This window comes from Saccoglossus kowalevskii, chromosome 1 (assembly GCF_978046115.1).
Source record: "Saccoglossus kowalevskii chromosome 1, keSacKowa6.1, whole genome shotgun sequence".
Taxonomy (NCBI): Eukaryota; Metazoa; Hemichordata; class Enteropneusta; family Harrimaniidae; genus Saccoglossus; species Saccoglossus kowalevskii.
Window position 1 is genome coordinate 7,544,405 of NC_140641.1, and position 25,216 is coordinate 7,569,620.

Here is a 25,216-nt window from a genome sequence, read left to right on the forward strand (position 1 = left end):
GTCCACTCTCTATAAAGGAAGTGATGGCAACCATCCACATATGGATGTCCACTCTCTATAGAGGAAGTGTTGGCAACCATCAACATATGGATGTCCATTCTATAAAGGAAGTGTTGGCAACAATCCATATATGGATGTCCACTCTCTATAAAGGAAGTGATGGCAACCATCCACATATGGATGTCCACTCTCTATAGAGGAAGTGTTGGCAACCATCAACATATGGATGTCCATTCTACAAAAGAAGTGATGGCAACAATCCAAATATGGATGTCCACTCTCTATAAAGGAAGTGATGGCAACCATCTATATATGGATGTCCACTCTCTATAGAGGAAGTGTTGGCAACCATCAACATATGGATGTCCATTCTATAAAGGAAGTGATGGCAACCATCCACATATGGATGTCCACTCTCTATAAAGGAAGTGATGGCAACCATCCACATATGGATGTCCACTCTCTATATAGGAAGTGTTGGCAACCATCAACATATGGATGTCCATTCTATAAAGGAAGTGATGGCAACCATCCACATATGGATGTCCACTCTCTATAAAGGAAGTGATGGCAACCATCCACATATGGATGTCCACTCTCTATAGAGGAAGTGTTGGCAACCATCAACATATGGATGTCCATTCTATAAAGGAAGTGATGGCAACCATCCACATATCGATGTCCACTCTCTATAGAGGAAGTGTTGGCAACCATCAACATATGGATGTCCATTCTATAAAGGAAGTGATGGCAACCATCCACATATCGATGTCCACTCTCTATAGAGGAAGTGTTGGCAACCATCAACATATGGATGTCCATTCTATAAAGGAAGTGATGGCAACAATCCACATATGGATGTCCAGCACCTGTAAAGGTTATAATCTACAACCATCTTGACGTCCACTCTTGATAAAGTAGTGTCGTCAACCATCTAGATCTGGTTGTGCACTCTTTATGATTGGAGTGTCTAGAACCACCTACATTTGCAACCATCAAAACAAAAACAAATGTTTGAACAAGAAAAGATCTATGAGATGAAACTACGAAACAATAAAATCAGCCCCTGTAATTCAGAGTGGGGGGGGGTGCCTACCTTTTTTTTTTTTAAGATTGCCACTTTCTCTCCAGTAATGGGTGAATTTACCTCTCTAATCTGAATGATAATCCTAGCCAATTATAACCTTTGTTGCAAGATATCTTCAAGACAGATTATAGGCTTTTTGTTACTAATAGGGTTACAGAATGTGACAACTCTATTATTAGCAGAATCCCCAATCAATCTTTTATTTCTGCCCCGTAAACATGACTTTGGAGTACTGCCTGGTACGCAGGGAGTTCCTGGAATACATCTAGATCTAGTTGTTCGTCGTGTTTTATCTTTAATTCTAGTTTTTCTTGAAGAAGTGGTGGTGGCAGAAGTATTTCCCACTACAGCATGTGGAAGTACATCATCTTCCAATGGGTCAGGGGATGTATCAGAGTGAAAAGATCTCTGCAATCTTGGTGATTTGCCTTTTATGATGCCTGTATCTGGTCTTTGTTTCGGAGTGGTAGTAACCCTAATGTTGAAAGGTGTATATCCAACAGTTGTATGAAAGGGCACCAGTTTCATCATCTTTGGTGGACATGATTGTACAGTTCCAAGGTATTCAGCCTTCCTTGATTTCTGTGGTGTATTTAAAGCTGTCTCATATACTGAAGACTGTGAAACACTGTTTACTGTTTTGGAATGGCTGAATTCTTTCTTCACAAAAGAAAAGCTTTTTCCTTTCCGCGGAATGGAAAAAAATGAATCATCAGAATCTGAATCACTATTTAGTAAAACAGTATTCTTTGACTGAAAGTTCTGCTGTTCCAACTTAGTATTCTTCTGATGCATTTTGGTGAAATAAGTCTGTTGTTTTTTTGAATCGGTTTCACTGCCTGGAGAATTCATCTTCAGTTTAGAGAGTGTGAACATTAAGCTTGAAGGTCCAGCAGAATGATAAGTTGGGCATCTCTTAGGGGTAGACGGACTCAAGATACAATCAGAATCAGATTTGGCTTCTATCTCTTCATCAGAGCTAGATTCAACATCATGACTAACTGGAACTCTATGCTTCTTTCTATCAAACCTTTCAGGAGTGTCTTTTATTACACTGTGGTGAATATTGTGCACTGAATGATTATACTTCTTGCATGTTGAGCTTACTCCAAACTGTGACCTATCTTGCCTTATCTTAGATGGCAGTTGCTTTTCTCCTGACATATAAGATTCGGATGAATTACATTTGTTAGGAATAAACTTGCGTTGCACAATATCTGAACCTATAGAAAGATTGGAAGCGTAATCATCTTCATCTTCATCACACCAATAACCACTGGCATTATTATGTTTTATATTTCTCGTTGGAGTACCAACCTCTTTCTTAATCACTCTAGCAGGAGTACCAACCTTTTTCATAATCACTCTAGCAGGAGTACCAGCCTCTTTCTTAATCACTCTAGCAGGAGTACCAGCCTCTTTCTTAATCACTCTAGCAGGAGTACCAGCCTCTTTATTAATCACTCTAGCAGGAGTACCAACCTCTTTCTTAATCACTCTAGCAGGAGTACCAACCTCTTTCATAATCACTCTAGCAGGAGTACCAACCTTTTTCATAATCACTCTAGCAGGAGTACCAGCCTCTTTCTTAATCACTCTAGCTGAAGTACCAACCTCTTTTACAATCACTCTCGTTGAGGTACCAACGTTATTTTCAATCACTCTAGCTGGAATACCAACCTCTTTTTCAATCACTCCAGCTGGAGTACCAACCTCATTTTCAATCACTCTAGCTGGAGTACCAACCTCTTTCTTTTTCACTCTAGTTGGAGTATCAAGCTCTTTCTGAATGGCTCTTGGTAGAGTACCACCAACCTCTCTCACTTGATTAATAGGTTGTTTATAGGTTACACCTTCAAGCACCTTACAAAACCTACACCCTTTACATCTACCATGATCATTCTTGACCTTCTCCTCATCAATATCAACAACTTCAAGTTCACTGTCAGATGAACAGAAGTCTACATTCGGATCATTTTGCATGACAGAGTAAACATATCTGTCTAGATGCCATCCATGTCCACTTTCATCAGAATCAGAATCCAAGCTTCCATCATTGTCATAATCACTGCTCAAAACAATCGGATCCTCCATTCCGTGCTTATCCATACCTCTTCGTCCAGCATAGATATCTTTTACACTCTCTTTGCTGCTTTCAGCTTGAATATTGTCAGATTTTTCAAAACGTTGCTGAAGTTCACTTTTACTCATCATCAGAATGTCAGGTTGCAAGACTACAAACAAACAAACAGTAAAACATTAATGGTCTACTGTAACTTATATACATAGCACAACATGTTAACATAGAACAAGCTGCCTGTCAGTTTAAAAAATATTTTTGTTGTTGATACATGCTGACTGTCAGCTAATACAGCTCTACTCTATGAGATGTGAAAGCAATCTTACCTACAGCACTGGTGGGTGTAATACAAACAGAAAACAAAAGGGCAACTATCTACCAAGTTTCGTTAAAAATCTGATGAGTGGTTCTGGAGAAATTTAGAAACCTAATTTATGCAAATTTGGTAAACAAGCTGAGATCTCCACTGTTAGCAATGCACATTTAAATTAAAGAACTGAAGATATCATTAGAAAACAATATGTATAGTATCAAAACAATCAGACTTAAAAATGACAAGAATATTCATCAAAATTAGATAACTGAAGATATCATCACAAAATGAACAATTTGTGCATTTACAACTGGTTTTAATCCAACACGGCTTATCAGCCACCTCCAGTGCCAAATCCATGAAATAAACAGCCAAATGTCAATAGAGTAGCCTAGGTAAGTACTGGCAAACGAACTTCTGAATAGGTTTGTCTCTAAACGCATGCTTTTTAGTTCATTTAGTCATCTTTTTTGAACTCAGAAGCCCTCAAAACCTAATATTACATGTAAGAACGAAAAAAATTCGTCGAGATTTCTCATTTTCCCTGTAAAAGGGATGCTGGCTGTTCCCTCTCTGGACTCCCTCCCTGTGTATGCCAGCACTACCAACTACTACCATGTCCTCAGTTGGTGACACATCGAACAAACTTGAAGAGTTGCATACGTTATGTCATTTTCCTATTTTTAAAAACAGAGTGGCACACAAATACACATCGTTCATTGGTAATACACTGGGCCAGTGTAGGATTTATCATCATGTTTTACGTTGGGCATTTATTGGTGGAGTTTTAATGGAAACATCTATAACATATCAAAATCTTGAAATGGCACCTGTCTATTACGAAGCACACAAAAGTGAAAAAAATTAAAAATATAAACTCAAAATTAAATTTTGTTTTAATATATGTTTATGCAATGCATTCTCTATGGCACATCCTGTGATGTTTATTTGACAGGGGAGCACTGGCCAAGGGGGGAAGTCGGCCATCTTGTCCACCTAACAGTACTAATTTCGCCCAATTTCCCGCTTTTATCGCATTTTAATGAACCGCATATCGCTTAATTATCTTTTTCTTTTCTCACTCGCTTATTAAAAACACTGACCACTTGTCCAAACACTGGCACACGAGTTGTTGGAATTGTTGTTTTAATGCTAAAGTTGAGGATTCAACAAGTATTAACCATTATTTAATTCTGAACGACACTTCCAAGCCATCACACTTTGTATTGTTCGCGAATGCAGCTTGAACTATGACATCTTGTTATGTGAATGTTCCACAACAAGCTAATAGAGCGGGACTGTGTTCCGTTTGAATCCAGGGCTGCTACCTCGTTTCAACAATATGATTATCGAGACATTTACGTGATACAGGCAATGCTAACTCCTTAGGGCAGAGAGCAGAGAAACCAGGGAAATATTGATGTGTTTTCCAACAAAAACATTGATGCCACCGTGACGGCCATGTATTTAAAATGTGGGCAAGCAGACGGGAGATATTTCTGGGTTCGAGCGGTTGAAAAATAAAGCAGAAATTATTCAACAAGCAAAACCGAGTGAAAAAAATTATCGAAAAGCAGAAGCAAGCAACAGTTTGGGTGAAATTAGTGCTATACATTTTGTCTGAATAAACAGGTCCTTTGTAAAAATACAATCGGCCAAGATCTAGCATTCTGAAGCACGCCAAAGACAGAAAAAATGAATATTGACACAGTTTGTATTTTTAAATTAGCCAAAAAAAAAAAAAAAAAGAGTGCTGCTTAAGGTAGCGAGAAGGGAAATTTTCACTTTTTTCTTGATTTTTCAAAAATTGATAAAAGGGTTACTTTAGACCTTGATACATCACCCCAGGTTTACAAAAGATCGAAATTGCGAAATAACATTGCTCAAATTAGTGTTTTAAAACACTAGCAGAAAAGACTGCAACTGGCGTTTCGTGGATATTTGCATAATGTTTATCTTTGAAAGGGTTTAAATAACATCTTATCTGTATACTCTGTTGTTGACGATTCTGATATAACGGGTGATAAGCTTCCAGTTGCAAACAATGCGTGTTTATCTAACATCCATTGTCAGCATTATTGTCAGTCGAGACTTTGTTGGAGAAACATGGTCATACAGTACTCATTTCGCCCAACCTTCCGCTTTTACATCGACCGCTTATCGCTTAATTTCCGACCACGCGGTCTTGTCCGACCGGAAACCGACTGCATTTTAATCGCGTTTTTTTTTCGCTCGCTCGCTCATTGAAAACATTGACCGCTCGCCCAAACACTGAAAACTGGCACATGGGTGGTCGAAATGGTGGTTTTGATAGTAAAGTGTGAACATACAACCAGTATTAACTATTATTAAATTCTGTACGACACTTCAAATCTAGTAGTTGTATGACACTTGTATCGTGAAAGCAACTGAACTGGAACCTCTTGTTACATGTTTTGGGTGCTTGTTCTAGATGTAATATTTTTTTTTTATTTTAATGAGACAGTTACGTGAAAAAAGCCTAGGTAACTCCTTTTGACAGAGCAGAGAAACGAGGAAATGTTAGTGATTAATTCCAAAAATACCGAATCCACATCGGTCCACGTCTGGTAAAGTTTGACATTAAATTTTTAAAATTAAGTCACGATCATTGAATGAGCTCGGTCTATACCGTATATGTACCGCAAAAGTGTTCCCACAAAAAATATTTTCGACTAAAAACGGCCACATGCCCTGAAAAAATCGAACAGAGCTTGACATGTATGAATAATTTATTGGGCTTAAAAGAAAAACGTGTCAAATTTAGTTACAGCCATAACTATTTGGTGGCCAGTCGATGAACAATTCAAAACTCGGGGTTCACACGGAAGTCCTTCAGGGCTGAAAATCATCGACGCTACTCTGGTTTACTTTATTTCACAACTTGGAGAGAAAACTGATTCGCATGAACTCTAATGTATCTTAGCCTAGTATTTTCTTTTTGAACTAAGGTCAAATTCCATCAGTTTGTCAAAATATATGTTTTTCAGCGAATAATTTTGAAGCCTGTCACAGCACAAAAAACTATGTGAATCAACGCCGGTGATTGGATTGTACGACGACCCTTCAATTAGCGTTAAATATGCTTTGTTACAACATCATTGATTGGCTGAGAGTCACCTGATCGGAGCACGACCTGGGTCACAGAACCATATTTGTCCGTATTATCAACAGGACTTTGCAAAATAACCACACCCACATTTTCAATCTTTTTTAGCGCGGAAGTTGCCAACAATGTTAAAAAAAAATCGTGAATTTCATGGATTCAAATAAAATAAAGCAAGCGATTGATAAGGATGATTATTAATATTTTCCCCGATGCTCTTCGAATTTTTATTTTTTTTATTTCAAGGTAAGAAATGGCTAGTTGAAGTTGCATCGTCTTCAATGCGATTGTTTCACCGCGAACAACTCTAGCTCTGTTTTGGGCATGGTTTATTTTTGCGATGTAAAATAAAATATATATTAAAATAATAATAATACTTGATTAATAATTTTGGGTTTCAGCCCACAAATTACGGACATGATCCCCATGAATTACGGTCAATGTTTGTCTTCTTTCGGCTGATTGTCACGGTGTTGATCGACGCCCTTCCTAAACTCAGTATGGAGAAACCAACGGGGATCGACATTCCAAACAAACAATCGAAATTATCAACAAAAGACGAGATTTTTCTAGATATTTACAAACATACTGTCATGACAAACATATGTAAAATTAACAAATACACAAAGAGGTGTAATATTAGGTTTTATTTTAGGCTTAGAAATATTTTCTTTCACTCAGCTCATGCATGTAACTGCCATTTAGCTTTACGGTCCTTCAGCATCGGGGAAAACAACAATAATTATACAAAACACATTGCGAAGACTCAACAATCAGGAAAGAAACCCCAGACAACCATGTCGTACTTGTGTTGAAATACATTTTGTATTTCACGTCAGAATATTGTTTAAAATAAAATATTCAGTCCAAGCCAAATTGCGTGCATATAATTATATATAGTTAAAACAAAAAGTATTTGAACTTTTGTCAGCTGTTCAACATCTATAAAAACCAGAAAGACAATTATAAGACAATGTGAACCTCAGAAATTATTCTGTTAGTCTGAATTTTAAATGCGCGCGAGCGAGCAGGTGGGCGGTGATATTTCGGGGTTTGCGCGGTCGAAAATAAAGCGGAAATTGTCCGGTCGAATTCAACAAGCGGTCGCAAAAGGTGATTGGAAAGCGGGAGCGGGCGGGAGGTTGTGCGAAAGGAGTACTGTAACTTTGCACAACTTTCTTTTAAATCGTTTTATTTTCCAAGTCAATATTCTATTTTACTAATACATTTTTTTTCTAACGCAATGGCGAAGAAAAGAAAGAAAGCGTTGACAAACGAGGCAAAGAAAAATCTGCCACTCAGTGTCGCACTCTGACACAGCAATTTTGTTCAAACATCGGCCATTTTGTTTCACCATGAAAACCGTTTTTAGATGTCTTATCAGAGACACTTGAAGGATTAGCTTGTTTGTAAACTGTCAGCGTGTACAGTGGGACAGTAATGTTTGTCAGAGGATTATCCCTTGTTGTTCGTTTGCATAACAATGGAAAACCCGAACGTTCCTGGAGTACGAACTCAAATGCCAGCAGTTTTCTTCATTTTTCACGCTCGAGCTTGAAATTATTCATTATCTGACACTTTTTATGAGTTCTCTGATATCAGTGGTTAATATGTTAGGCCATTTTTAGTGTATATTTATAATAATGCAGCAAATCTACAGTGTTTTATTAACCAAAACTGTTTTTCGCGTTTTTCTCGAGTACGACTCATTGGGACCGCCGCCAAATCAAGTGCGTTCAGACTAGGACATTCAAACTCGCAGTTATCGTTCAAAAGATAATGATGGTGCGAAATATGTCTGGGTTTTTAAAGAAAATGCATTGTCACAGAATAATAGTCTGTTAAAGGTGCCAAGTATGAAATAATTTGGGGACAAAAAACAAACCTGCATAGAAATCGGAATTTTGATTATCGGAGACGCATTTCAATGGACTTGATTACGGACAATGCATGACGTAAATTTCACCAGGAAATTCCGCAGTGTGCTCTCGCAATCGCGGACTTAGTCATTTTTACAAGGTTCGCCATTTTTGATGTCATGTTATAATTATGTAAACAATGTCTGTCCAGTTTGTGCGAACTTGCACCTCTATACTTAGTCTTTTGATATATATATAACCTAAATTACTGTTCTGAACAAGAGAACAGACAGAGAATGTTTTATTTAAAAAACGTCACAAAACCTTCTCGCTACCTTAAGCGATGAGAAACAGACTTGTTTTGCAAGTTTTAATGGCTACGTTCTGTTGAAGATATCAGACTTTCGGAGTTATTACCAAAGATAATGTACGACATATTAAAAATCGGAAATAACAAAAAACAACAACAATGTAAAATTGATTAACATTCATGTAGGTCTGATCAATACTGTTGTATCGTCCATGGAGCTAGCTACTTGTATCGTCCATTTCATCAACTTTGAATGCTTGACGATTATTATTGCAAATGTCATTTCCTTCTACCTGGTCAATGAATCCAAATTCAATTGGGTACAAGTACGTTATTTTAGAATGATTTTCATTTGGTTTCACGTGATAGTTAGTGTGATTTATCATTACAAACAGGAAGTCCTCGGCATGGGTCAGAGTATACCCCAGACCACTTGTTTTGATGAATGGTCCGGATGTGGCTTGTGGGTAAGAATAGAAAATGGATTCCGATGAGGTTGTGGTTATTTAGTTTTTTACTGATTTTTACTATTGAAATGAAATTATCACGTCTAGGGGTGGATTGTTAATGGGTGAAGTGATGTTGAAAACAAAGGATTACTTTTCAACACAGATCTCCAGTCAAGAGAGTGGCGTTTGGACGTAACCCTGGAGTAAAACAGGGCCCAAATTGATAGGGAATAAAACACATTATTGGAAGAGCTGTCCATGCATTGACCAATCACACAAGAGCTCACAAACACCAATGAAATATTTGTACTTAAAGTGTTATAATCCAAATCCCCTTGGAAGAGTTGTAAGCATAAATTTTCATATGGACAGTATCAATGACAACAGTTGGAAAACAGCGCAACCCAACTTGAGGGTTGTAATTCCGTAGAGGACAGAGCAAAAACATAACATATAATCTCCTGCAAAGTATGAAATTAATATGTTTATATGCTGAGAAGCTAGTATCAGGGTACATGTTTAACAACAATGTGCACTAGAAATACGCACCCCTTGGATTATCGTCATGGAGTCAATGACATGGTTTTTTGGGGCCATAAACATGGGAAACAAGCCGGTAGGCTGGTTGGCGATCCGCTCCGCTCAAAAACAAGCAACATGTTTTTGGCTGTTTCCATGGTGTGACATAAACGTGAAGGTAACTCGGTTTATAACTAATACGAAGTTCGCAAACACCATTCAGTCTTTAGAAGTCACTTAGTTAATTACTAGGACCACAGTCACTCTCCTAGTAGAGTGACTGTGCTAGGATGTATTCTGCTGTTACGTTTATTATTTCCAACCGTTTTGCGATAGCATTTTCTAGAATGAAGCGTTTCCTGTAAATGCTGGAAAGCGAAATAATGAAATAACGAAATGGTAAATATTTACCTAAAGTACAGTGTGTTGACCTTCATAATAATATACTTCATAATGCAAAACACTAGTCACGGTGAGTTATTTAAATATACGACTCCTAATCGAAAAATATGACCACAGTCCAGAATTTCAAACGGATATTAAGCAATGTAAGAGCTTATCAGAAGCATTTACTCTAAAATATAAAAAAGAACTGCAGTCAAAAGTCATCGCCAGGCGATGGACGCGGGGCCGTTTGGCAACGACCGCATAGAGGTCAAAATACGCGTTCTATTTTTACGCGTTAAATTTGGCTCTTCCGTTTCACCCCCTCTGGAATGTTCTACTTTCGCAGCCTAATCGCAGGTTTTTCGAAAAACGTCGAAAAAAACACAAGAATTAGTAGAAATGTTCCTGTTTTGGGCGGATTATTGATAGAGAATAATGTCTTTATTACAAAAATGCTGAAAAACCGTGAGTTGTTGCCTTAGTTATTTTTTTATTGGCGAAAAACTGCGAACTCGGCAAATTTGGTTGCACAACTTCCCTTTATCATATACACCCAGCGACACCGATGCCAGCTGACTGTGTACAAAACTGGTAGGAGGTAATACATTTGGGGCGAAAGTATTCAAAAATCAGTTTTTGGATGTTGCAATGGCAGTGGTGGGCCAGGATTGTTTTCCAATTAGTGACGGCACGACCTACCTGTTAAGTATGAACAAAACCAGCCAAGCCGGAAAAAATCACAGAGGAGTTAAAAGCCGTTGCTGGTGAAAAGTTACCCCAACTTTGGGGTCAAATTTCTCGGTAATGAAAACAGATATCAAAAATACAAATAGTAACTTTGTGCCCACACTCAAGCTGAGTAGAATGAGCTATGTCTGAAGTGTTTTATCCCAAATTTGTAGGAGGAGATACAATTGGCGCGAAGCTATCCAAAAATCAGTTTTTTGGCTGTTGTTATGGGAACGGTGGGCCAAAAAATTTTTTCAGATTTTTCCTAATAACTAGGGTGAAGGTGTGACCTACCTGCCAAGTTTGAACGAAATCGGCCAAGCCAAAAAAATCACAGAAGAAATCATACGTGAAAACACTGGAAATGTACACACACACAAAACGACAAAAGTGATTATAAGGGCAATCCTAGTGGAGCGGATCGCCAATAGTGAATCGAGTGATTGCACTAATCCTCAGTATGGATTCTTATTATACAGTTGTATGTCGATATTCGACCATCACTCTATTGCTACATTATACCTGGTCTACCGCTATGTATGAAGGATTATGACAAAGTGCTGAGTCACAATGTACCTCATGAACAGGAACAAGGAAGGGCAAGTTACATCCAGATACAGGATAATTTGTAAAATTACTGCCTGTCTGGAATAAAATTTGTCGAAAGCAAAATGGCCACCAATCTGCCATCATGAGTTCAATTTACAAATCAAAGTGTTGTGTATCATCTACCCATAATGGCAAATCCTTTGACCAAGTTTGAAGTAAATTGACCAACACACAGCCAAGAACTGGTTCTGAACATACCTGATTTTAGTGTTTTTTTACAACAAAAATGGTCACAACTGTGCCATCTTTGACCAAATTACGAAATCATCAAAAGTGATTAGAATAGTGTTTAGCATATTAACTACATATGTGCACGAAACAGGTATGCTCCAGAAACTGCTAATAACCTTCGTCAGACATTTGACACACACAGTATGTTTGTACAAATGTTCAGTTTAATATCTGCTGAAGAGTTAGATGACTAATAAAACTTCAAGCTTAATTCGTTGAAAGTTTTCTCCAAAAAAAAAGGGGGAATTTGACTTTTGTCAAAATCAATAATCATTAAAAATTAGAAAGAAAACAAAACAAAACAGGATACATTTATCACCCCTGTTTTAACAGGTTGAATGCCTTTGAACATGCTTAATATTTGTGAAATCATTACTACTGTGTTAAAATTAAAATTGATACATGTAACTTACCAACATCACTAATGCTTGCAAAATGGCTGGAATTGTTACCCAAATATGAAAGTGCATTTTCCTGCAATAAGAAAGTCAATGTCAAGGACATAGATTAACAAATTAAAGCAAAATGAATTTTTAATGTAATTATCGTTACTCTAATTAAGGCACAAATTGGGAAATATTTCAATCTTTCCTAGGGTGCTATGGCTAAAGATTTTAGGTTTTTCATGGTCAATTATTCCTATTTGAGAAAAAAATGTTTATTGTGATATATCTGTCTATCTATAACATGATGTATAATGAATGTTTAAAATTTGAACATATTCAGTGAAAGCAAGTCAGAGATATGGCACGAGAACCACATTCATTAATACAAAATGACTGCCAGTCAGCCATCTTGAATCAGATCGTAAAACAAAATGATGTGCATCAAGGTCCAATAACGTCTAATATATATATTTTTTAAGTATATAAGTTTGAACCAAATCCATCTGTAAACAGCCGAGAAATGCTTGATTTTGATAATTTTTAGCACAAAAATGGCCGCCATTCGGCCATCTTCAATCAGATCGTGAAACAAATTGATGTGTATATGTATAATATCATGTATAATGTATGTGTGAAGTTTGATTGTGTGATTGGTCCAGGCCTGGACGCACGCACAGGCGCACGCACGCACACACAGACACACGGAGGTCAAAACATAAGTCCCCGTTTTCGGACTGCGTCCGAACAAGGACTAAAAAGTATGGTATGTAAATATGTATGTAAGCTAACATGTATTAACAATATTCCAAGAAAAGAATTTGTGCAGTTAACTCAGAATCAAAGAAAGCTTAGAAAGAACTCCCGTGTGCTGAGAGTATTGAAGACACATTAAAAATTAATTCAAAATTACTAGTACATAAGATATTGATGGAAAAGCTGAAAACTAATTATGTAAATCAGGTAACTAATATGAACAGAACAGAACAAAAAAAATATGAATTATTATGCTAATTAGACAATTAATATGAACAAATTTTAACCCAAAATTAATCAGGCCTGTCTATTGTCCTAGAGCATTTATGTACCAAATTTTATTCAAATGTGATGATCAGTAATTGAGATATCAGTGTTAATTAATAAGTATAAATATTTACCAAAAACTAATTGGGTTTCTGCATAGTTCTCTTTAAAAGTTTCATTAAAATCCAATTTGTGGTTCTTTATATATCAGTGGAACATTATGCAAATTAGGTAATTAATATCCAATTAAAACTAATCAGGTGTCTGCATAATCCTAGAAGATCTATGTAGCAAGTCTCATTGAAATATGATGATTACTACTTGATATATCAAAAGCTGAAAATTAATTAATTATGCAAATTAGGTAATTAATATGTACTCATATTACCCTAAAAACTATCAGGTCTGTGCAGTGTCCTATGACATCTATGTATCAAGTGTCATTGAAATGTGATGATTACTACTTGAAATATCAAAAGCTGAAAATTAATTAATAATGCAAATTAGATAATTAATATGTAGTCGTATTACCCTAAAAACTATCAGGTCTGTGCAGTGTCCTACGACATCTATGTACTAAGTGTCATTGAAATGTGATGATTACTACTTGAAATATCAAAAGCTGAAAATTAATTAATTATGCAAATTAGATAATTAATATGTATTCATATTACCCTAAAAACTATCAGGTATGTGCAGTGTCCTATGACATCTATGTACCAAGTGTCATTGAAATGTGATGATTACTACTTGAAATATTAAAAGCTGAAAATTAATTAATTATGCAAATTAGATAATTAATATGTACTCATATTACCCTAAAAACTATCAGATATGTGCAGTGTCCTATGACATCTATGTACCAAGTGTCATTGAAATGTGATGATTACTACTTGAGATATCAGTGGAAAAGCCGAAAATTGATTAATCATTATGCAAATTTGGTAATTAATATTGCACAGATTTTTACCCGAAACTAATCAAATCTGCGCATTAGTTTGGAGCATCTGTGTGCCAAGTTTCATCAAAATCCAATAAGTGGTTCTTTTGATATCAGTGGAACAGCTAAAAATTAGCTAATTATCATGCAAATTAGGTAATTAATATGCATGGGATTTTTACCAAAACCTAATCAAATCTGCGCATTGGCCCAGAGCATCTATGCACCAAGTTTCATCAAAAACTGATGTATGGTTCTTGAGATATAAGTGGAACAGACGGACACACATACATACACACACACACACACACACACACACACACTAACTGCAAAGACTCCCTTTTTGTGCTTCGCACACGGGAGTCAAAAACAAAATTTTGCTTGGAAAACACTGGATACAAGTCATTGAAAATGACAGTCCCCATTAAATTTTTTTTGAAAGGTCTCTTTGTGCTCGCCATATTAAAACGGAGGGGTTGTCGCTAGCGGGTCCTTGAAACTTGAGTCCCAAGTGGCGTATACAACAGATTATTTATTCACATCAAATTTGAATATGTGTTGCGTGACATAGATCCAAAGTGAAAGCATGTCCAAGTTATCACATTTTAAACAAACAAGATGGCCGGCAGTTGGCCATATTTGATCAAATTGCTAATTGAATTGACATGTACATGTATCCATTTATGACATGCTAAATATCAATGAAAATGATACAAGGTTGACAGAGATATAGTTATATGGTCAAAAACAAAAACAGCCGTTATTCAGCCATCTTTGATCTGATTATGAAACAAACTGACATGTATGTGCCAAGTACGAATGAAAATGGTACATAACTCTTGTAAATATAGTAGCAAGGCCAAAAAGTCAGATGGCTGTCAATTGACCATCCTTTGAAACAAATTGTCCTGGACATGTATCCTAACATGTATAAAGTATGTGCCAAATTTGAATGAAAACTGACAAAGCATGTTCAAGATACCACATTTTCAAAAAACAAGATGCCTGCCAGTCGGCCAATTGAGAAAGAAATTGTCATGGACATGTATCCTAACATGTATACTGTAGAATACTTTATTTTCGCTTGGAATTTATTTTCGCTATTTTCGCTGAAGAGATGATTTCGTGAAAATAAAATCCAGCGAATATACTTTTTTTTCTATATTTCACATTAAACTCATGAAAAATCAGTGAAAATAAATTCCAAGCAAAACGCCCAAAAAGCTTTTTCAGCGAAAATTAATTCCAGCGAAAATAAAGTATTCCACAGTAATCTATGTACCAAATTTCAATGAAAACTGACAAAACACGTAAAAAATACATTTTCAAAAAACAAGATGGCTGCCAGTCGGCCATTTTGAATCAAATCGCTAAATCACTGCATGTGCATTTGTCCCACATAAAGTACTAGGCACATGCAAAGAATGAACGGAATCTGTCCAAAGGATTCTGAGATACGACTCCGGACGGATGGACGCATGAACACACGGACGGACAGACGGAGACCGAATTATAAGTTCTCATTGACAAAAAATGTGCCATTCTTGTTAAAAAAAATTATTGACAAAACTATTTTTGAGATTAAAATCGACACTCCCAGCTGACACGTTTTTTAGTTCTCATTAGCTGTTTTGGGAGACTTTAAAAATGAAAATTCGTGGTGCCACAATTTCTTATTCGGTACAGAAAATCAAATGGTTCAGTTATTACCATTATGAATACAATTTTAGACGAGCAAAAGCAGTTTAACGCTAATCTATACAGCGTGCCTTTAAATCAGTCCAATATGGAGGAATGGTCCTTTTAGTGCTGCAGCAGAGACCACCTCTGAGAGGGGGGAGTGGCACCCAAAGTGCCACATTTGTCCTCATGCATAAATTTGAAGGACAATATGTCTGGAGTATGAAACAGCTTGAGGACATCTTTGGAAATGCTGGCGAGCTGAGAAATTGAGGTTCGAATTTGGTAATGTAGAACAGGCAAAACAGACGCTATCGGTATTATAAAATAGGGGTATGAGAAACATAAATCTTCATATAATTTCATTTAATTACTTTATCTACAAACCTATATACCATTGTGAAGCTATATTGATAGCCTTTCAGACTCTGTAAGTTATATGTCCATAGGTCATAGGCAAAGGTCACCAGAGGTCAAGTGATCAGGTGACCAATGGTATCACACATATTTTCACCGTATAGTATGTTCATGGTTCACTTGAATGATATTGATCAAACTATACCATTTTATTTATATAATTACAGTTTGTGTTTGACCATAGGAGTCATGTTGATAAATCAACATGTTGATAGCAACATTTTATTGTGTATCCTTCTCGAAAAGTGTGCAATAGGTTTGCACGCAATTTTTCTTTTTCTCTCTAACACACACTTTATCTGGGGGGAAATTGCAATCCAAAACACAGATACAGCTAGTCTATGGTAGAGGCTTCTATGGACAATGTGCCTGAAACAGAGAATATGTACACAAAAATGTTAGCTGCTGCTAAACGAAGAAGTGATCAGACCATGTTGGCACGACTTTATGGTGTTGCAAACGGGGATCTTGTAGCTGTTGAAGCACGGTACCATAGACAAACAGGGTGCTACACGAGCTACATAAGTGATAGACACTGAAAATGTGTACCAAACTGCACTGAAGGCCTTTATTGATGAATTCCGACCAGCCATCATAAACGAAAAAAAAGTCTTCATCCTTTCAACACTGTGATCTCGCTTTCAAGAGCTTGCAACTGAAGCTGGTGTTGAGAAACCTGAGAAGTACAGGACATTTCGTTTGAAACGGCAACTAATGCAAGAATGCCCTGACATTGCATTTGTTCCTCAACATGGCATGTCAGACCTTGTATGCTCAAGTGAAATCTCAGTGGGTGATGCTCTGTGTAAATTAAGTGACTTGGTGAAAACACTAACGGACACATCTGAAGAGATGGAGCAGCTAGATGATACAGAGTTACCTGAGGAGGAAACTGATAAAGCTGTAATTGTACATAAAGCTGTTGGTATCCTACGCCAACCAACGCTTGAGAAAATCAACAACTCCACCACAGAATTACTTCTCTTTTGATGACATGACAATGGCCTCATTGAAAGACTTTGTAGACCCTCTCCTCTACGAGGCTATAGGGTGCCTAACAAACAGAGACCTGTTTTCCCAGGCAGCGAATAATGCTGATAATGCCCAGATCCAGTGTATGTGATATAACCACTTTGACCACTTCACAAATATCACCAAAGCATTCGGGTTGGCTATCCACCTTCATTATGAATTTGGAAGCAGGAAGCTTGTGGAACACATCTTCTCATTGGGCTACTCAGTATCCTATTCAGAACTGCATTGCTTCCTTACATCAGCAGTGCTTCAGGTCAGCGTAACACAGAAAGCATAGTATGGCTCATTCGTTCAACCCCAAGCGTTGCCCAAGGACAATGGTCATCGGTGTGGGAGATAACTGCGATGGAAAGTTCAACAGGATTTGGCTGGAATACACCTTTGAAGCGACAGAAAACAAAGCTCTAAAGGGCACAGAGGGATCATTGGCCTGACCCTGAAAGGCCCAGCACTAGCCCGATGTTTCTTGCCAGACCCACAACTGGAATGAATATATTCCTGTCGTTTCACCCATATGATCAGTCATAATTGAGAGTCTGCACAAGGAGGTCGTACAACCAATGCAGAGATCCGATGCTGGAACACAGATGTCACAGAGATGAAGAGCATGTTTGATGGAATCTTTTCAGACCCATTCAATCTGAGGGAGCCACCTCCTAACCTCATAAATTTTGCAGGTAGAACAATGTTTGGCAACAGCACTTCAACAAGTCATTGTCAATGACACGTCTCCGTTCCGTTCATATTTGAGTGACATATACATTCAAAGCAGATCATGACCGAAATGCACCTGCATATGTACAACACATTGTGCTAAATCTGAACAAAATCCATCCATGCATGACTGAGATCCGGTTCTGGAATTGTGAAAATACGTGATTTTGATGCATTTTCGGCCTTAAAATGGCCATCATTCCACTATTGTTAAGCAGATCATGAAACAAATGCACATATCTATTTGTGACATGATGTACCTTGTGTGTGTGAAGTTTGAACTTCATCAATCCAGACATGTCTCGGATACGGATCCAGAACTGAATTCTTTAAAACAAAATGGCCGCCAGTCGGCCATTTCGAACTTGATCCGAAAAAAAAAAAAATGACGTGCATCAAGGTCCTATTATGTTTAATGTATGTAATAAAATTTGAATGAAATCCGTCCATGCATAACTGAGATCCGGGTCCGGAATGGTGAAAATGTGCGATTACAATGCATTTTCGGCCTTAAAGCGGCCGCCATTTGGCTATCGTTAATGAGATCATGAAACAAATGCACATACATATTTGTGACATGATGTACCTTGTGTGTGTAAAGTTTGAACTTGATCAATCCAAGCATGTCTCAGTTACGGATCCAGAACTGAATTCTTTAAAACAAAATGGCCGCCAGTCGGCCATTTCGAACCCGATCCAAAAAAAAAAATGAGGTGCATCAAGGTCCTATTATGTTTAATGTATGTACCAAATTTGAACAAAATCCGTCCATGCATAACTGAGATCCGGGTCCGGAATGGTGAAAATGCGCGATTTTGATGCATTTTCGGTCTTAAAATGGCCGCTATTCGGCTATCGTTAATCAGATCATGAAAAAAATGCATGTGCATATGTCCCATATAATGTGTGATGTATGAGTGAAGTTTGAACTTAATCGGTCCATGCATGTTCGAGATACAGGTGATCACGGACGGACGGACGGACACAGGGCAAAACATAAGTCCCCGTTTTCGGACTGCGTCCGAACGGGGACTAAAAAGGAGTGGCCTTTGCATCCCGATTCATAAGTGAGAGATTGGTACATGCAGAAGGCCAGGATGCACTTCAAAAGAGCTTGTACGATGCATTACCCAGATCAAACATTAAGACTATGTCTGACATGAACAAGTCTGTCAGGGTTCGTTCAAAGAATGTGTCAATTTCGGGGAAAGTGATGTACCTATGGCTACTGACAGTGAATGCTGTAAAACGAATCTCTCTAGAAAGTGATGGCTTTTGAGAACGCCTTAGTTCCATTGAGTTTATTCTCAGATGATGGTACACCTTTGTCCTGTGCAAAATCTGATTTCTTGCACAAACTTGAAGACCTCCTGCCCGCTGATGAGAGCACTGTGGGTCATTGTGATGCCATTAATCTTCGATGGACATGCCATCATTCAGATGCTTCCTCCATCTGCTACTCCGCCAAATGTCACCTTCAGGGATATTGCAGCTAACGTCATGCAATACATTATTCAGAGGAGCAACAAACATGGGAGCACTTCCATTCACATTGCATTTGACAGATATGATAAGGACAGCATCAAAAACCAGACTAAAAACAAAAGAATGGCATCAACCCAATGGCATGAATATATAAGTTTGGACTTATACCGAAAGTATGGCGTGCATTTCTCAGCAGAGGACAAAACAAAGCTCAGCTTGCCAGGTGTTATACTGACTACATGACTGATCACGCAGGTTATTTTCTTGGGGAGAACCAGGTACTGTATATCAGTGGAGGTCAGATCGATGGGGCTCTGAGAATAGATAGGCAGGAATCCCTGCCTTGTCCATCAATGGCATGACCACAGGAAGCAGCTGACACACAGATTGTGCTTCATGCTGTACTCGCAGCCAATGAAGGTGCAGAGCAGATTGTTGTCCACAGCCCAGACACAGATGTTCTTGTTCTGCTTGTGCATCATCGGCCAGCTATTCATGCCAGAACAATATTCTTCCTCACTGGTTGTGAAAGCAAACACATCACACTAACTAGATATATCCCTGTGCATTATTCTCCTTGCTGTATACTGCCTTACTGGGTGTGACACAGTTTGTGCGTTTTCCGCGTCCATGGAATGCACTGTCTTCAGAATTATGATGCAGAAAGCGAATCTGTTCCAGCCACTTACCAATCTTGGGGAAGAATTGCAGATATCCAGACAGCAGAGGGCTGCTTGCACTGCATTCGTAGGTGCTTTGTATAACCAGGACGGATGTGTCTCGCTTGATACTTTGCGATGTAAAAAAGCAGCAAAGCAGATTGCACCTAAGAAACTTCCCCTGACTGAAAACAGCTTCCAACAGCATATTCTACGCACTACATATCAATTGATGATATGGAGGCAAGCAGATGTCACCATCCCTGATATCCCAGAAGCAACAGAGTATGAATACTTTAGGGAAGCTGACAATTCCCTACAGCCATGCATGATGGATCAGGAACCAACATCACCGGGACTCATGAATGATTTGTTGTGTACATGCAAACATAATTCTTGCCACACAAACTGTACATGTATCGACAACAACCAGCCATGTACAGCGGCATGTTCCTGTGAAGCCCAACTTCGTTTAGAACGCAACGATGGTGAATGCGCCAACCCTCTAACAATAGCAGTATTATATATCGATGACAGTGACACAGATACTGATGAAGATTACTAATTACACACAGAGCAGATTTTGATGGTTGCCTTATTCCCTTAACGTTTATTTTGAATGGTCCAGGATACTTTACATGATATATATGTCTGTATCCAAAGACACTCCTCTCACACAAATGATTTAATACCTGGTATGCAGGGCATCATCAACCAAAGAGTTGCAATACTGCTGTAATCATGATAAGAAAACATGTTTAAAATGATATCAAATTAAATTCTTTGATGTAGCACATATCTTACACATTACATTGATCTCTGCGCTGAATATTATTTCTGTTTCGTTTATATATTCTTCAAGGAAATGTCTGTTGAAGCTAAACTTTTGAATTAATTTAACGTATGTATGCATGCATGTATACATATACTGGGTAACATATAAAAACCATATCATTGAAGAGTGTGTACATATACACATGACAGATTCATAAAGATAGTCAAAGGTACACTATAATATATAGCAAATTATGATCTTTTCAAATGATATTAATTATTTATAAACATATTTCTGGTGATTATCACTACCACTGCAATCATCTAAGCCTAACGTATAACTATATTCTGAACCATGATATGCCTAGCGACAATAAAACCCAATTATCAGTGCACAACCAACAGTATGTTCCTGAAAATGTACTGTAAAATGACTAATTTTCACTGGGTTTAAATTTCGCTGATTTACTATTTCAGGCATATTCAGTGGGTTTTAAATTCATGCTTTTATCATTGAGATGATGTGTTCTATGCTAAATTTTACATAATCACTGGGTTTAATTTAGCGCATTTTCCAGTCAGCGAAATAAACAAAATTAAAACCCAGTGAATAATTAACCCCTTACAGTATTTGATACATTTGTCATGTGATCTTTTGACTTCCAGTGACCTTAGCCTTTGACCTATGAACAAAAATCTTACAGGACCTAAAAGACCATTGCAATAGCTTTAAAACGGTGTCTAGGTTTTTAAAATAGGGTAACTAGAAGAAAATATATGGGGGTTTATGTTTCCCCCACCCCATTTTATAATACCGCTAGCGTCTGTTTTGGCAGTTCTATGTTACCAAATTCAAACCTCAATTTCTCAGCTCGCCAGCATTTCCCAAGATGTCCTCAAGCTGTTTCATACTCTAGACATATTGTCCTTCAAATTTATGCATGAGGACAAATGTGGCACTTTGGGTGCCACCAACTCCCAAAATAATGACCTTTTTGGGCCCTTGCTGCAGCACTATTTGACAGTTTTCTATCTCCTGACAGCCCTCAGCCAAAACTTACTAATACTCAACGTTTTAACCATGGGAGGGTTACTGATAATGACCAAATGTACAACAGTGCTTAAAAATATGGAAAACAAGTCATTGTCAATGACACATTCCCCTTCTGTTCATTTTTGAGTGACATATACATTCAAAGCAGATCATGACCGAAATCTCAGACCACTTCAGTGGTCTTATCCGAAATGCATCAGCACATGTACAACACATTGTACTAAATCTGAACAAAATCCATCCATGCATGACTTGGAATTTTATTGACAAAATGCTAGATGTTCTAAACTTTGGGGAACCATTCAGAAAGTGGGTTGAAATCTTTTATTCCAGTGCCTCAAGTTAAGTAATAAACAATAGTCATTCTTCTGATTTTTTTTCAATTACATAGGGAGGTGCGACAGGGTGATCCTATATCTCCATATATTTTTATTAAGTTTGTGTTGAGTCGCTTGCCCATAAAATATGTCACTGCTCAGACATTAGTGGGGTGACCTTATAGACACAAGAAATTCTTTTAGGTCAATATGCAGATGACACATTTACAGTGCAGTTCTCGCGGAACCTTTGGCTTTTGTGGCATCATTGTCGCCTACGCATGGCTTCATTGTCGCCTCAGCATCGCATCATTGTGGCATCTGCTTCGCATCATTGACAATAGAAGCTGTGTTCGCCTCGCTTATTCTGTGGCATCATTGTGGCCTCAGCTTCACAGTCTCATGGCATCAACATGGCATCAGCTTCAAAGTATTGCGACATGAGTATGACCTCATTATTTTCACACAGAAAAGCAGTAGAGTAAAAAAGTGATAAGCGTCACGTCACAAAAAAACTGTTCACATGAAAAAAAATACTCAGTATTTTTATTGTAATATGCATTTATTTTTTTAATTTTCTTCGTAACGGAAAGTATATTCTGACAGGAGTTTCAAATAAAAACAAGCACTAAACAAGCAGCCTATCGGCTGAGATAGCTCCGCTGCTAGAAATGCACATTTCAATTAAAGAACTGAAGACATCATCAGAAAATGAACAATATGTATAGTATCAAAGCAATCGGACTTACAGTTTTTAACAAGAAGTCGAAAATATCACTTTCTACCAAAAATGACCAAAATATTCACCAAAATTAGAGAATTGAAGATATCATCACGAAATGAACAAATCTGAGAAAGGTCTACATGTAGTATCTATATATGTAATATCAAAGCAATTATACTTTTGGTTTTTAACAAGAAGTCGAAAATATCACTTTTTACCAAATATGACAAAAATATTCACCAAAATTATAGAATCCAAGATATCATCACGAAATGAACAAATCTGAGAAAGGTCTACATGTAGTATCTAAATATGTAATATCAAAGCAATTGAACTATTGGTTTTTAACAAGAAGTCAAAAATATCACTTTTTACCAAAAATTACAAAAATATTCACCAAAATTAGAGAATTGAAGATATCATTACAAAATGAACAATTCTGAGAGAGGTCCACATGTAGTACCTATATATGTAATATCAAAGCAATTGCACTTGCGGTTTTAACAAGAAGTCGAAAATATCACTTTTTACCAAAAATGACAAAAATATTCACCAAAATTAGAGAATTAAAGATATCATTACAAAATGAACAAATCTGAGAGAGGTCCACATGCAGTACCTATATATGTAATATCAAAGCAATTGCACTTGCGGTTTTTAACAAGAAGTCGAAAATATCACTTTTTACCAAAAATGACAAAAATATTCACCAAAATTAGAGAATTAAAGATATCATTACAAAATGAACAAATCTGAGAGAGGTCCACATGTAGTACCTATATATGTAATATCAAAGCAATTGCACTTGCGGTTTTTAACAAGAAGTCGAAAATATCACTTTTTACCAAAAATGACAAAAATATTCACCAAAATTAGAGAATTGAAGATATCAACATGAAATGAACAAATCTAAGAGAGGTCTACCCAAGGTACATATACACCAAGTATCAAAGCATTCAGGCTTGTAGTTTTCAAGAAGAAGTCGAAAAATTAAAACATTGACACGGACGACGGACAATCACTCATATGATAAGCTCCGCTTGACAAAGTCGACAGCGGAGCTAAAAAGTACGGTACCGTGGGTACGGTAACGCAATCCGGCCATGCTTCGGCTCACAAGTGAATAATTTACTTGTTTTCGAAGTGTTGAAATTGTTGATTATTACTCAGTAGTGATTATAATAATGCACGAAAAATAAATTCGTTGAATTGTTATCAAATGCAAGTAAAATTCAACTTAGTTTCACCGTAAGCGAATTATTTCGGTCAAATGTAAACGATCGATGCAATAAGACATCCGCCATGTAGTTTGGATGCACACGACACGTTACTTGACCAAATAGGTCAAGTCGCTAATTAACCAATCAAAATGCTGGATGGTGCCCACGTGTTCAAATTACCTTGGTTCATTTAAATATGTTAATGTCAGGTCACTGACTTCATGGCGAACGAAACCCGGAAGAGATTTACCGATAATGTCGTGCGATCTTTTGGCTTTGATTTCCATGGAAAAACGACACGACTTTTTTTTAAATTAAGAAATTAGTTGTTTTCGAAAGATAAACTGAGCATTGAAAAAGCATTAACAGTTTTTCGGTGATAACAGCTCATTGTCGAAAACTGGCGACACGTGGACGTATTCATAAGGAGTATTGACAAAAGTTGTTGCAAGAACAAAAGCAGTTTTACTGCGTGTTTGACATCCTAACACTACTGAACAATAAATAGGTGTGAATATTTTTAGGCACGTTGTTGAAACAAATGAATAGGATTAGAAACAATGTACCAGCTGGTTGAAACAAAGTCAGTCACGGTCTTGTTGAATTGGGGGTGCGGTTAGTAATAGGTACTTTTCATGTTTTCAATTTTTGTTGAGAACTCAACACTGAAGCCGAAATCGGGGGTGCGGTTACTATTAGGTATGCGGTTTATAATAGGATTTTAACGGTAATCCATTTGAAATTCAAGGCGGTAAGGGGAATAAAATAATATGACTAAGAGTAAAATTACATTTTAAAAAGATATCTTGTTTAATTATTTAATGTTGCGAGTATTGGGTACCAAAAACTTTGTGAAGTACATTGCAATCTGCAAGGTGACGAGTGTCATATTGATTGCAAGGAAAATCATGATAAATTTAAATCACACGATGCAATCGTCATTCGGATACAACGCAATTTGCAATACGAAATGAAACTGTTCTTGTTATAAAATTACCTTATTTTCGTTCATTTCATTTGCTGGTAAGAGAACAGATTCAGATTCCTCATTTCGGTGGTATTTTTCTGTGTTTTGTTTAGTTTTAGCAGAGTCC

At 37.2% G+C, this 25,216-nt stretch overlaps 1 protein-coding gene across 1 annotated transcript in view; it reads right to left on the bottom strand.

Annotated features, from left to right (window-relative positions):
- Positions 1–1,177: 1,177 nt before the first annotated feature.
- LOC146750335 (uncharacterized) overlaps positions 1,178–25,216 on the bottom strand; it is a 49,097-nt gene continuing 25,058 nt past the window's right edge. The window contains exons 5-6 of the mRNA XM_085496826.1: positions 12,111–12,171; positions 1,178–3,321 (exon numbers count right to left, since the gene is read on the bottom strand). Coding sequence (XP_085352952.1) covers positions 1,178–3,321; positions 12,111–12,171 — 2,205 coding nt within the window. The remainder of the gene's footprint in view (positions 3,322–12,110; positions 12,172–25,216) is intronic.